Genomic DNA, 15,288 nt, shown 5'->3' with positions numbered 1-15,288 from the left:
ACATACATACATACATACATACATACATACATACATACATACATACATATATATATATATATATATATATATATATATATACAGTTATACACACACACACATACATACTCATGGATCTCACAAATTGTGAAGTTTTTAAATGATTAAGCCTCATATTACCAAAACATTAGTTAGATGAATTTTAAGTAGTAGTTATTAAACACCAAATTAAACAAGTTAAATATTATACAAAAATTATTACAGAAAACAAACTAAACATCATCTAAAATTAATGAGTTATTCAAGATCAAACAAAATAAGTAAATAATAACAATATATCTCGTGATTGACAAAGTTTACAAGAGATATAACTAAAACGTCTAAAAAGACCATCCATGATGTAACTATCAGACGTGTCAGTTACTTTAAATCCGGCCAAAATCCGTTTAAAAAGGGATAAAATGACCATTGTACCTTCTAATTCACTCCACCCTACCTCTGTCGTTCCTCTTCCCATCGCCCCTACTAACTAAGCCCATTCTACTCCTCGTTGCATCATTGCCCCTTCCTCTCCCCATTGCTGCCTCATCACATCGTCGCCACTTCCCCCTATCTTGCAATTCTCATGGGGCAATCCCAGGTGCTTTTGAATTGCCGATGACAACTTAATCCGTCCCCCTTTTCAGTTCCAGTCACCAATACCCACTCTCTTTTTCCTCAATTCAATGATTTGCTTATTTTCTTACCATCAAAATTTAGGTTTTTTACGGTATGACCATAAAAAATGTATATAAATAAAGAGTATTTTAGATATTTTAGGAAATTTTGTCCGATTTTGAAGTAATGAAAAGGATTTCAAAGTTGTAATAGATTCCTTTCATTTTTTTTTTCCAGTTTTGTAGCCTATTGAATTATTTTGCAAATTTCAAATGGCCTCCAAGTATATTATCTCACAAAACATTAAACAGTATCTATATTATCTTATTAAACAAATTTAGTAAAAGTCTTAAAATACTAAATGACCAAGATACCCTTTATACTTTTTTACCTTTTCACCCTCTCCTCTCTCACATACACTCACCCCCTCACAACGATTTTTTTTAAATTATAATTTTAAATTTATACTTTATACCCCTATAATTAGTTAATTAATTTACTTTACGTCCTTTACTTTTAAATGTTTCATTTTAAACCTTTATCAAATTAACATACATAATCGCATATAAATTAAAACATGTTTAAAAAATACATTTTTAGTTTAACAAGTTACACCATTATAATAATCTCGTTAATACCTTCGAAATAAGTCCAATATTGAATAGTTTTTTTACTTAATTATATTATTATATATTATATATACTGTRAAAAAATATTTTTAATATTTAYGATTTATACTTTTATAGTTATTTATTTACATATATACTATATATTTTGGGGTTAGGCTGTCCAAATTGCACTGTATAATATGTTCTGAATTAATATGTTTTTGGGTTTTTTTGAAATATATATATACATGTATTAATTCAACCTTAATATGAGTTTCTGGACAAGAAAGATGGTAAGCAGTTGAAATTTCATTCTAAAACCCAATTTTTTGGTTTTTTCATGGCTTATGATCTGTCAAATTTGTAGCTTTATTGGTTTTGAGTGTTTATCTTAAAACTCAAGTTTCTTGGTTCTTTGCTCTTGGTGTAAATCGAACACATTTGTGGAGTCGTTTAAATATGTTGGATTTTAAATATATTGGAATTTAAACTGTGATACAATTTTTTTCATCGATAGTCTGTAATTGGAACCATAACTCTTATTTATTCAAATTGTATAAATATGTAAAGACCAAGTGTAACCTATATCATCGTTAAATCTTATCTTATAGAACCAGTAGAACTTCAAAATCGTTAAAATTCATGGCTCCCGTCACATTGCACAGGTACATAACTAGTTATAAAATAAAATGGATTCAAGTGAATCTGGATCAACCTTTGTTTTCGAGAGGCAACACAAGTCTTGATCAAGATCGAGTCTTGAAATGACCGAGCATAAAATGCTAACACAAGAACTAGGGCTAAGATTGACTCGTCATTGGCCCACTTAAAAGTCTGATCATGTGCACATCTGGTTGGCCACGAAGCAAATCATTAAGGTTTTATTTATTATTTATTATTTATTAACAAACATCATGTTTAAGACTTGGGATTATGTGAGACCAACTTGTTTTCGTGAGACCTGTGAGACCAACATTTTACACTTGAAACTTCACAGCAAAATGCTGTGAAGGTGACTTTTTAAAACCTTCACAGTGTTTTTGCTGTGAAGGTTCGACTTTTTTTAAACCTTCACAGTGTTTTTGCTGTGAATGTTACGTGTAAAAATGTGGTCTCACGGGTCTCACGAAAACAAGCTGGTTTCACGTGAACCCAACCCTCATGTTTAAGGTTTTATTTTCATCAGTGCTACCAATTTTTTTTCTAAACCATATCCCCCATTAAATGGCTAATATTCGAACCATATAACAGTAGATGTTTTCATAAAGCTCTTAAAAATAATTGCATCAAAGATGTTGGAATCTATTATTGAAGTACATACATTTATTTTTAAATATGACATTTTCATTTAATATGTACAATAAACTAACAATTCAAATTACAGTTTAGTGAGTGGTATAAGAGTAAATAGTGAGGCATCAAAAAATATATGAAACGTTTGATCTGTTTGATTACTAATCAAATTCGTTAAAATATTTGTTTGCATCGACAAATTTACAAATCAAGGTCAGACAATATACATTTATACGTAAATTTTGAATTTATATTTCAAAGATTTTAAGCGGATGAATATACATTTCTTTTAGTTGCAAATTTCTACTTTTATGAAGTTTAACGACATTAAAATTGACTTAAAACAACATATCAGTTGAAGCAAACTGTTTTTGGTAGGTTCGAACGAATTCGTTACAAATTTGATTTGTAGAATTATTAAATCAAATTTAATTCAGGCCAAGTAAACCTGTAAAATTATAATTCATGGTCTTGAAGTGGACAATAATGGTCTTAATTTCTTGGATTTCTATCTTAAAAGCGGTTCAACAAATGGACAATAATGGTATTCACTTTTTTTTCTTTTTGCAAGAAAAAAGTAGGTGATTACGCTATTTTGTGATGATATTTGGTTAAGAGATTCCTATCCTAAAGTGCAATTTCCAAGGATATATGCGTTGTGACGAGTCGGCATCGGTCCAAGATCAATTGGTCTTGGAGGACTGGGGATTCGTTTTGCGTAGATCGCCGAGAGGGGAGGGAGGGTGGAAGATTCGCAGATGTCAGCTTTATACAAGATTTTAGATACAATCATGATCTCTGATCAAAGAGATAGATGGGTTTCGTCCCTCGATGGTTCGAGTGAGTTTTCGGTGGCTTCCGCTCCTAAGTACATAGACACCAAAATTTTGGTGATAGATCATTCTTCTACTAGAAGGAATCGACTTGTCCCTGTCAAGATTAATGTATTTGCTTGGTGGTTGGGCTTGAAAAAAGTTCCAACTCGATCTTGATAAAAGATGAATTGATGTGCATTCTCTCTTATGTCCCGTTTGCGATTTGGAGATTGAATTGGTGAGTCATTTGTTCTTTACTTGTCAATTGACCCTACATATTTGGAAGTAAGGACTTCACGGGGAGTTACTCATCCAAGTACTTGTTGTTTCTTACATTTAATTTGTTTTTCTAACTTCTTACTAGTTTTTTTTTTTTATAAAATCCCTCTCGTTCAAAAAATAATAAAGAATTTCATGGTAAAATTGGATCATCCGTATGTGGTTGTCACCACTAGGGATGCTCAAAAACCCGACCGCCCGTTCAACCCGATCAACCAAACCCAATCCAACGCGAAATAACTTAATCCAAAGCAACCCGATGTCTAATCGAGTTGTAAAATTGTCAAATCGTAGGTATTGAGTTGATATTGGATTACTATTATTTGAACCCAATTCAACCCGATATTCTTTTATTTATTGGATTTAATATGATTGTTGAATTTATATTAATAATATACATTAGACAATTACACTATCATGTTTGCTTTTCATATACACATATTTTCAATCTATTCACATCTCTATATAGTCATTCGTATATATGTTCAATAATTGTGAACATATATATGTAAATTGAGAAAATTAACTGAATGTGATATACGTAAGAAATATTGATAAGTTGTATCAAATGGTTGATGATGAAAAAGAAATTATGAGTAGAGAAATAACATACTCAAGGTTAAAATGATATTTTAATTTACCAAAGTATCAACCCGACCAACCCGTACGGGTTGGGTTGGGTTATACTTTGGTTTGGGTTGGGTTAAGATTTTCCAAACTGTAAACATTGAGTTGGATTGTTCAAATGTCTTCAATCCGATCAACCCAACCTATAAACACTTCTAGTCACCACTAGTTTTTCCTGCCGCGTGTTTCTTGTTGGGCTTTGCTTGTTTTCTTATTTAATATCTCTTCGCCTCACAAATTTACTTGATAAGCCCATTTCATGTTTATTTTTTATTGCTATTTTACCTATCAGATATCCCATAAATTCCGTATTGTATTTTATGCCTATAATCTATTAGTTACGTAAACATGAATTATTATTTTATTAAAAATTAAAAAGTAATTAAATAAAATAATAATATATATGTATTCACATATAATTGATATGCCAAAAAAAACACGTTGAAATGATTTTAATTCGTCAACTTCACATGTTACCGTTACCGTATAACCGCCTCCGCTTTGCACCTATAAATACTCGAGACGGATAAATTATTTGGCGCCAATTTCATTTGCGCAGACTCTTCCGGAACGCAATTTCTAGGGTTTCGTGCGATTTCTCTACTTATTACTTTCTTCTGTTATTCGTTGAGTTTTTAGTTGATGATTCGCGAAACGTCAATGGCTGAAGCTGTTGATCATCTGAAGACCTTTACATTTCTGTGTAATCGTGCAATTTGATTTGAAAAAAATGAGTAAGCTAGTAGGATTATCAGGCATAAAGAGCCTGGATCAGTTCAAATCCTCGTTAGGATCGTCAAGTTTGGGAGCTGCAAAAACATTCCAGATTTCTTCACGGCAACCTTCCTATTCGAATTCATCAGGAAGTTTCGCCAATTTGAAGCTCACTGCAGGTTTTTGGACGGGGACTTTTGAGTTATTGATTTTTAATGTTTTCAAATATAAATTATGTTCATGTATGTGATGGATTTCCTTCTTATAGAGAAATTGGTCAAAGAGCAAGCTTCGGCGAAAACAGATCTGGACTTAGCGGTATGATGAACGTCTTTCTATCTCCTTCTAAGTATCTCTGTCTCTTACTGTTAATTTGGACGTATTGATGTGTAATTCTGTGTCTCCAATGCTGTAGGTGCTCCATTACAAATATATTTTACTTATAGTAGTGTTTTTTGGAATGTTCAAGGCCGTGTGTGTAATGAATGGTGTGAGTGACTAATGGTGCAGGTTGTGTATACATATATGTATGTATCAATTATGTAAATCATTTTATTTAAATAAAATTTAAAGTACAGGGGAGAAGAACAAATGGCTTAATTCTGAAATAGAAAGTCTTTCATCTTGCACCTTATTTTGTACTATTTGAATAGAACCTCCTGGAACTTGTTGAATAGTGCTACCTTTGGTTTCTCTATGTTTTTAAAGACTACTTTTTGTCTCTGCCCCAGATCACCTAACAGGCCACAGCTGGGACAGTGTGAAACACCTTCTCCTTGTTCCCGGATTTCCATAACCTTAATTGAACTTCAGTGAGGAGGGTAGATTAGCATGACCAGTTCATCCAGTCAAGAATACTACTCCTGCACAGACCATAAATAAGTGGTCCACTGACTCCATACTGATTTTTGTAAATAGAGCATGATCAATCCGGATTAATCGATCATGTTGTCAATGGCTTCCGCCTCATTTGTATATGCCACAGTAAAAACTGAGCCTTGGGGGCGCTATGGACGCCCAAACAATGTCCTCTAGAGTCACAGTTGTCTCATCATTACTATGCATAAGCTGTTTGTACATAAAGCCTAATCCTTTGAGCCTGTGTTTGGGTGTGAAACCTACTCTGATCAAAGATTGCAATGGATGCAGAATTCTAAGCTGAAGAAATTATCAGAGCACATTCTTACTTTGGAAGAAAAGTTGCAGAATGCTTATAATGAAAATGCAAAGCTTAAAGTGAAGCACAAAGAAGACGAGAAACTTTGGAGAGGACTAGAGTCAAAATTCTCTTCTACAAAGACATTATGTGATCAACTTACTAAAACCTTACATCTTTTAGCTGATCAGGTTCAGGATGGTAAGAGGTTTATCATTGATCCTTGATTCTATATCATGAGACAGGTATGAACGTAATTATCATGGTTCTGCTTCCACAGCTGAGAAAGACAAAGTCCTTTTCACAAATAAGCTGTCTGAAACTTCAGTAGCTCTTGACAATCTGCATGGACAATTGAATTCTCTGTCTCTGAGGCTGGAATCATCACAAGAAACTATTAGGACCCGTAAGTTAAATCCCACTGTTTTAAAGTTCAGTAAACTGGTAATCCAATAAGGGCTGCATTTTGTGCTTGTCAAAATTCAGCTTTGTTTCTTTGAATGTGGAATTTTTCTTGTAGGTGACAAGGAGTTGAAGGAACTTGGTGTTGACAAGGAAAACGTAGAGAAAAAACTTAGAGATGAACACTGCAAAGTTGTCAGTCTAACCGATGAAAAAGGTATTGATTAATTTAAAGAGAGGATGTAGAGGCGTGTTCTGTCATTCTACGTTTTGCAGATTGTATCTATGCTAGCAATATTAGAAGACAATAGAAAATGTACGAGTGATGGTTTGATGGTGAGGTGATTGTGCTTGAAATGTGCTTAGTGTTTTTCTTGAAGTATATGATAATATATACAAGAAATACTCACGCACACTCCTCATGAGGTATGATCCCTTGACCTCCAAGGAGGCTAGGATTTACAGTAACCTGTCTACGGCTAGGCCAATAACCCTTTGGTAAATGCAGCTATGTTTCTTGTTATATTCGTAAAATCAGATACATAATGAGTGTAATTAAACTTTATTTCCATGTGTTGGTGTGGGACGTAGTTTAAGATTTAAAATTGTTTCAATCTCAATTTATTTATATTTTGCAGATAATCTGATCAAGAACTTTGAAGAAACTGTAACAGCTAATGAATCAACCATAGAGAGTTTGAACTCTAAAGTGAGAGAGTTGCAACTTGAGCTAAGATCAAAGGAAGGTAGGCTAAATGACATGCATGACTTGAATGAAAAAAAGGAGAGAGAGAATACTGATCTTATAGCAAGTAACAAGAATCTTGCAGAGAATTTAGACAAAGCAATGCAGGAGATTGAGAGTCTAGAAAATTTTGTGAAGTTGCTGACTGTTAAGCTGACAGATTTGGATAGACAAAGTCTAACCTTTTGGGAAAAGGTTATTGAAGTCGAAGCTCTCTTTGCTTCGTGCTTTGAGTTGGTACAAGAGGAAAATAAATTTGCAACACAAAAGGCACAGCAGCATTTTGATCGACTTAACAATAAGTTTTTAATTAGGACATCAGAAAAAGATGCACTCCAGTTGGTCAATCTAGAGTTGAAGAACAAGATCAGTGAGCTCGAGAATGATCAAAAATTCACAATGGCCCAGCATGCGGAAGAATGTCACCTAGCGGAAGAGAAGGTTCGGAGGTTAGAATCTGAAGCAGAAACTCTTCTTTCGAAGAAGGCTGAAACGGATAACCTGATTACCAAATTGGAGGATAAAATTCGATCTTTATCTGAGACTTCTAGATTATCAGAGATACAAATGGTGAACACTCGTCTTATCACTAGAAAGTTTATCAGCATGCTGTTATATTTTTAATTAGTATGTATTGTTAAACATGCAGCAAGATTTTCAGAAAAAGTATTCACAATCTGAAACCGAGAATCAAGAGAGCATCAGAAATCTTCAATCAGAGATACATAAAAAGGAAGAGGACATAGATGCTCTGAAAATGGAGATTGTAAAGCATGAACAGCATGTAGATTCAGTGGAGAAACAACTTAATGAGCTTCATAGCTTACTACAGGAGAAGGAACAGGTTGTTTTGGAATTTAAGGAAAGAGAGAAACTGCTGGAAGATCAAAGAGCAGAGGTTTTTTCTTTTCTTTACTTTTCACGTCTAGAGATGCTATCTTGTACTCTAGCATGACATTATTAAATAATCTGTAGACTCAGAAGTTGCTGGTTGAAGCTGAAGGTAATGTGGCAGACGCTAAGAAGCAATACGATCAGATGTTAGAAAGTAAACAATTAGAACTCTCGAGGCATTTGAAGGAAATTTCTCAGAAGAATGATCAGGTAAGGTCCCTTGTCATTTGTCAACCTTTCAGATGATGAGGCAAACTGACACTGAAGTTATAATAGGCTATTAATGATATTCGAAGGAAGTATGAAGTGGAGAAACAGGAATGCTTGAATCTTGAGAAAGAAAAGGTTGGCCGTTTAATATCTTCTGCCAGAGTTTTTTGAAGTATATCTCATTTATACACAGAAAAACTCACACACATTCCTCACCTTTTGTAACTTGAACCCTTGGCCTCCAGGAAGGGAAGGTTGGGGTTCTAGCACCCGGATACCACTGGGCCAATAACCCTTTGGTTTTTGTTCACTGGTTTGATAGATCTTTGGATCATACATATGTATTTTTTATTCTCAGGCTGAAAAAGCAGTTATAGATATGGAAAAGAAATGTGACAAAAAGCTTTCAGAATGTAAAGAGGAATCAAAACAGCAACTGATGCAGATAGAGAGAGAACACACTGCTTTGGTATGTATGGGAAATACGCTTCAACTTAAGCAAGAAAACTATTGTTAGTGTATTGGTTGAAACTATAAAACTTGTTTATACGAACTTACTAATTGACATTGTATATTTAAGGTAGATTACTAGGAATTAAGCCTTGTTTGTGCTGATTTTGTAGGTGAATAGAATACGGGAAAATGATAAGACGGAAGAAAATCTAAAATCTAATCATTGTGAAGAGTTAAAAAGGGTGCAACTCCAGGCCGAGAATGAATTTAGAGAGGTAAATCCTTATCTGTGGCTGAAGTCTAAGCCAAATTGCTAACTTGCCACTTTATCTAGAAAACAAAGTTGCTCAAGAATCAACATGAAGCTGAGTTAAGGGAATTGAGGTCTCAACATGAAGAGGAGTGTAGGCATCTTGAAGAGGAGCTAAATATCCAGAAGAACAGGGTATGCATACTTCTTTTTTGTTTTCTTTATAATTTTCAAAAGGACTAGCTCTACCTCTTTCTATACCCAACAAGATGGCTGTTTATCACAGGAGGAGAGGCAGAGGGCTCTGTTGCAGTTGCAATGGAAAGTAATGGGCGATGAGCCCCAAGAAGACCAAGAAGTGACCTCCAAAAAGGTCTGTATAGAAATATAGACAAACAATTAAACGACAGCAATGATGTACTTAAAAATCTACACCATGCATACTTGCATATAGTCTGTTTACTATCTGCTGACTGCCTCTTACTGGCCCGGTAAGAAGGGATGTTGTTTTCTAACACACTCAGACCCACAAAAATACATCGACCTAGATGCTAACCCATAAGGAATGGATAACTTTCTGACTTGGTCAATGCTTCAGTCAGCGTTTACCAAGACACTTGGTAAACAGCCATTTTCAGTCAACACTTGCCCCCGACATAACCTCTTACTCGGTTAATGCTTACACAATGTGTGGGTAAATGGCTCTAAATGAGCACACAAAGAGACAATCTATCTCCCTGCAATCGTTTTTTTTCCAATGACTTTGTGTGCTGATAAACGTGCACACACACATTGGTTGCAAATGCCTTAAGAACTGTAATTTTTAATATATTTCCAGTAGGCTTTGTGAAAGCTTGCCTAAATACGGAATTGGTGCTCGTATAAAATTGTTAAAAGAATTCGTGCGACTCCTAAGATCAGCCTTGGAACAAGTACTTCCATAATATTCAATCAATTAGTGAGTTATTCTTTTATTGCAGAACTACACTACAAGTAAGTTGAGAAATCCTGATGATGCCAGAAGAAGCAGTCACACTCTGGTTAGAAGAGAAGATGGAAAAATGGTGATATAGGAAGTGCATGTCATCTACTATGATCCATTACATCAATATGCGTATTATTCTTATGATCTCTCTTCTCTTTTTCTTGTTTGTAGGATTCGCCCTACATTAATGTAACACAATCACCAGTGTCAAACATGTTGAAAAAAGCAGAGAAGACAAAAACAGGAAGTGTTATTAGCATTCCCAAGCATAGTAAAAAGGTGAAATACTCTCTCATCTACATCTACACATAATGAATCTTGCATCTCATTATAGAGACACTTACCAATTGACTTGGGATCGTGTAATAAAAAGGCGGACCCTTCACAGTAAAAAACACAAAACTTTCACATGAAAAGACCGAGCCTTCACAGTAAAAACACAAAACATTCACATGAAAAAGACCGAACCTTTAGATGAAAAACCAAAGAGACCTTCGTAGGAAAAACACACAAAACCTTCACATGGAGCACATACGATGAAACCATCACAATAGTCTCAACGAAAACTGGGTCGTCTTACGGGAACTCAACCTGTGACCAACTAGACCTCTGCATATCACTGAAAATGTGCGAATCATACAGAAAGAAAAAATAAATCTGGTTTAACATGCTGCTAGTTTAGTTGGTTTTTCAATAATTGGGATTTTGTGGATTTCAAAGAGCGACGTATACCATACCTACATGTTAAAATTTTGCAATAACCAAAGAAGGTCAGTATAACCCATTTGAGGGTGGGTCGAGGGGAGAGGGCCGCCCATGGGGGGTAAAGAGTTTGGTTAAACATAAAGTTCGGTTAGTTCTTGTTTACTGAACTTAAACTGAACCTCAAGGGTTCAATTAGTTAGTTCTTTTTTTTTTATTAACCTGGATATCCAACCCACTACGCGAGCCGACTAATCCCAGGGCGACCACCTACTTTGCGGGTAGCCCGGAGTAACCGCATTTGAACCTCCGTGACTACAAGGGGATTTTTATTTCTCCTTGGATTTAGTTCTTTATGGTCTGTTATGATGGAAATGGCAGGTAACCCACCATGAATATGAAGTTGAAACATCCCATGGTAGAACAATCACAAAGCGCCGAAAGACCAAAAGTACAATCATGTTTCAGGTATTTTACTCCCATCTGAAAGCAAATGCTGTCACATCTGTGTTTATTTATTGACATTTAGTTTTTACTTTTTTCTGGAAGGATCCAACAAAGAACAAGAGACGAACACCAAAAGCCAATACCCCTAGAGATGTTATCAAGGTAACTATAACTCAGAATTACCCATTCTCTATGGATTTCTTCTTTCATCACTCTGTCGGTCTCGTTATATAAAAACAAATGAAGAGGTGACCAAGAAATAGAGATGATAAACAGAAGAAATTGTGCAAAAACAACCGATTCAGCTTGTGTTTTAATCTCAATTATCAATGTTTACTGGTTTGTATATAGTTAACACTTGTAATGTAAATTTGAACAGCGAATTAAGGGAGGGAATCAACAGAATCCTCCGAATATAGGCGATCTATTCTCAGAAGGATCATTGAATCCATATGCAGATGATCCTTATGCATTTGACTAGAGAGGTAATGTCTGAAACCAACCTTATTCTTTTTACGTGTTCATAAAGTTTTTAAGTTATAAAATGTTTGACATGCTAATCATTTTAAAGTTACAACCTAAACAATTCTTTTTGAATAGCAACTAATTTGACACTTGAAAGATACATATAGTTTTTGAGATGGAGGGACTTAATTCTTAAGGATTACATCTTCTTTTTCTATTCCCATTTTAGATATTATCACTCTTTTGGTCATTATTTCTCGAACTAAATTTCCAAAACAAAGAAAAACACTCCAAGGGTCTATTTATTAGAATTTATTCTGTTTTCTTATGCTTGTGGAATAGGTTCTTATCTGGTTCTGCACCAGACATGTAGCAGTAAGCAGAAGTTGTGGATCTTCCATTCAACCGGTGGTCTTGACTGCCGTAATGAACCCCCTGCTGTTAAATGACTAGTAAGCGCTTTCTTTGTACAAACTACTGACATATTGTAATGGAGACGGTAAACGCAATTCTGTATGGGAACGGGAATGTACATATAGTTACAATTCAACTTTTTGATATCTGCCAAAAATGCCACTAATTGATCCGAGGCATCGGTATATATTTCTGTATAATGTCCTTACTGCCATGCTTCATGTATGCAACATATGATATGCCTTATTACAACTCTTGCTCTACGTGCAGTTTAAACTGGTTCAGACATCCTCCATTGTTAAACCGAAAATAACATGAGTATTCTATTCGAAAACACTTGTAGAATTATTGCCGTCAACTTATAGCAGCAGACAAATGGTACAGTGAAAGAATATCAACTTTAGATCATATGAATGAGAAATGCCAACCCCCTTTAAGATGTTTTATTTACCCTATGGTACGTAAGTATTCAAAAATAGTTGGTTTAATTAGTTTTCATGTGGGGTTGCTAAATTGAAATTTATTAATTATGTACGTTAACCCTGAATAATTAAGTAATTGTATCATGGTGTAATTCTCATATCGACTAGACTTTGATCATTTATCCTCAATATATGTTGGAACCTTGTTTATTTTCTTAAGGACTCTTTTGGAGATTAATATGGGGACCCACATATTCTCACGATATATAGAGAGAGCATGAGACACGCTGTGAAGGTTTACATACAAACTATATATGACCAATTTGTGTGTGCTTCATGTGAATGTTTGATGTGTTTTTCTTGTGCAAATTTTCATAACTAGAAAACTGGGTATTTTAGGCGAAATAATATCCGCCGGAAAATTACCGGCAGACAACAAAAAAGTCAACTTTCGTTGACTTCCGCCGGTAAAAATATTCCGCCAATATTTCCCGCGGATTTTACAATTTTTTTTTTTAATAAAAGTATTAACTCTAACTACAATAATTTACCAGCGGATTTCCTAAGGATTTTTTATTAATATTTTAAGATTAACGTCCACCGGAAAATAATTAAAAATTGAAATTTATTTTCTTAAATTTCCGGCGGATTCCGGAAGCCGCCGGTAATCCGATAAAAATTATTCAAGATTTAAAAAAAAAACTTAATACTTTCCGACGGTTGATTTTTTTCCATTTTTCAAATTTCTTTTTATACATATGTAAAATATTACATATATTCTTAATGAATTGTATTGGACTTTAATGAATCGTATGTGACATTAAAGAAACGTATTGGGCTTTAAAGAATCATGTTAGGCATTAATGGACCATACTGGGTTTTAATGGATTGTATTGAGTTTTAATGCATCGTATTGGCCTTTAGATGATCGTATTGGACTTTAATGGATTATATTGGGCTTTAATGATCGTATTGAGCTTTAGTGGATCGTATCTTGGTTCCTTCTTCCATAACGTGAGCTCGGAGAAGGAAGAGACCTTTTTATTTAGTATTTATCTTAAATGAGTGAACCATTACACATAGTATGCCTACTGAGGAACAACGGAAGATTCGATCTCATAGAGTTCCATTCTCGTTATTAACCCATGACCAATATGCTTTTGGGGGGAGAGATACTATTTCAGAATAGGCCTGCTAATATGCCCAAAGTCCCCGCTGCAATATGATGAGAGACTATTCCTCCCGTAACAAAAGGATCAAATTGGCCAAAGGTGTGCGTTCATGAGCCCATGCAAAAAATCGTAGCAATTGGATGTCCAATTCGGGCCTATATGGCATGACCGATAAAGAAGATGAAAATATTCTCATTATAAACTGAGTAGGGTTAGTGTTTTTACAAGAAATCTCTAGCCAACCTTCCTGCAAGAGGATACACTTGGACCAAAAAAACCTCTGCCCAAAAATAGAATTCAACCACCATCTTTTCATAGAGTTTTCTTGCTCCATATTTGCATGAGGCAAAATGCCTAATATTTATAATGCTCTGGTAGTTAAGAGTCGAGATTGGGCTTTAATGGATCACATAGGGCTTTAAAGGATTATACTGGGCTTTAAAGGATCGTATTGGGTATTAATTGATCGTATTGGGCTTTAAAAGATCATATTGGGATTTAGTGGACCGTATTGGGCATTAATGAATCATATTGGGCTTTAATGCCTCATATTGGGCTTTAAAGGATCCTATTGAGCTTTAGTGGACCGTATTAGGGCTTTAGAGGATTGTATTGTGCTTTAACAGATCTTATTGGGCTTTAATGGTTTTATTGGCTCTAATGAATCGTATTGGGTTTTAATGCATCATATTGGGCTTTAAAGGATCGTATTGGGCTTTAGTGGACCGTATTGGGCATTAATGGACCATATTGGGCTTTAGTGGATCGTATTGGGCTTTAATGCATCGTATTGGGTTTTGAACGATCATATTGGGCCTTAATGGATCGTAATGGGCTTTAAATGATCGTATTGGGCATTAATGGACCATATTGGGGTTTAATTAATCGTATTAGACTTTAATGCATCGTATTGAGTTTTAAAGGATCGTATTGAGCTTTAATAAACCATATTGGGTTTTAAAGGATCGTATTGGGCTTTAATGCATTATATTAGACTTTAAAGAATCGTAGTGGGCTTTAATGGATCGTATTGGGCTTTAACGGATCGTATTGGGTTTTAACGGTTCTATTGGGCTTTAAAGGATCTTATTGGGTTTTAATGGATTGTATTGGGTTTTAATGGAATATATTAGGCTTTAATTGATCTATTGGGCTTTAAAGGATCGTATTGAGTATTAATGGAACGTGTTGGGTTTTAATGGACGTTAGTTGAGATTTAACGGATCTATTGGGCTTGAATGGATCATATTAGATTTGGTAGATCGTATTAGGCTTTAATGGAGCGTATTGGACTTTAATGCATCGTATTGGACTTTAACGGTTCTATTGAGCTTTAATGGATCATTATGGGATTTAATTGATCTATTGGGCTTCAATGGATCGTATTGAGCTTCAAAGGTTTTATTGGGCTTTAATGGATTGTATTGAGCTTTAATGGACCGTGTTGGGTTTTAATGGATCAAATAATTATAATAATAATAATAATAATATAAATTTTAATAATAATTTCAATAATAAAAATAATTTTAATAATAATAATTCTAATAATAATATTTTTAGTGGTAATATAATAATAATAATAATAATAATAATAATAAT

At 34.5% G+C, this 15,288-nt stretch overlaps 1 protein-coding gene across 1 annotated transcript; it reads left to right on the top strand.

Moving 5' to 3' along the window:
• Window positions 1–4,876: 4,876 nt before the first annotated feature.
• On the top strand, window positions 4,877–12,332 carry LOC112511665 (synaptonemal complex protein 1-like). The gene is made up of 18 exons (XM_025117371.1): window positions 4,877–5,151; window positions 5,241–5,290; window positions 6,122–6,329; window positions 6,409–6,534; window positions 6,649–6,747; window positions 7,169–7,845; window positions 7,925–8,173; window positions 8,251–8,379; window positions 8,446–8,514; window positions 8,738–8,848; window positions 9,003–9,107; window positions 9,167–9,277; window positions 9,369–9,455; window positions 10,239–10,346; window positions 11,151–11,237; window positions 11,319–11,378; window positions 11,596–11,701; window positions 12,024–12,332. The coding sequence occupies exons 1-17, from the start codon at window positions 4,989–4,991 to the stop codon at window positions 11,695–11,697; spliced, it is 2,541 nt and encodes an 846-aa protein (XP_024973139.1). The 5' UTR covers window positions 4,877–4,988; the 3' UTR covers window positions 11,698–11,701; window positions 12,024–12,332.
• Window positions 12,333–15,288: the final 2,956 nt, after the last annotated feature.

Source organism: Cynara cardunculus (genome assembly GCF_001531365.2).
Source record: "Cynara cardunculus var. scolymus isolate 2C chromosome LG 4, CcrdV1, whole genome shotgun sequence".
In the NCBI taxonomy this organism is placed as follows: Eukaryota; Viridiplantae; Streptophyta; class Magnoliopsida; order Asterales; family Asteraceae; genus Cynara; species Cynara cardunculus.
Note: the sequence above shows the minus strand (reverse complement) of the source record. Positions and strands in the feature narration are given on the sequence as shown.

Excerpts from the sequence above, each read along its gene's own strand:
- LOC112511665 (XM_025117371.1), top strand. The coding sequence starts at position 4,989 with ATGAGTAAGCTAGTAGGATTATCAGGCATAAAGAGCCTGGATCAGTTC. Across the intron at positions 6,330-6,408 it reads AGCTGATCAGGTTCAGGATG|CTGAGAAAGACAAAGTCCTT; the intron begins GTAAGAGGTTTA and ends CTGCTTCCACAG. Across the intron at positions 9,456-10,238 it reads AAGAAGTGACCTCCAAAAAG|GATTCGCCCTACATTAATGT; the intron begins GTCTGTATAGAA and ends TCTTGTTTGTAG.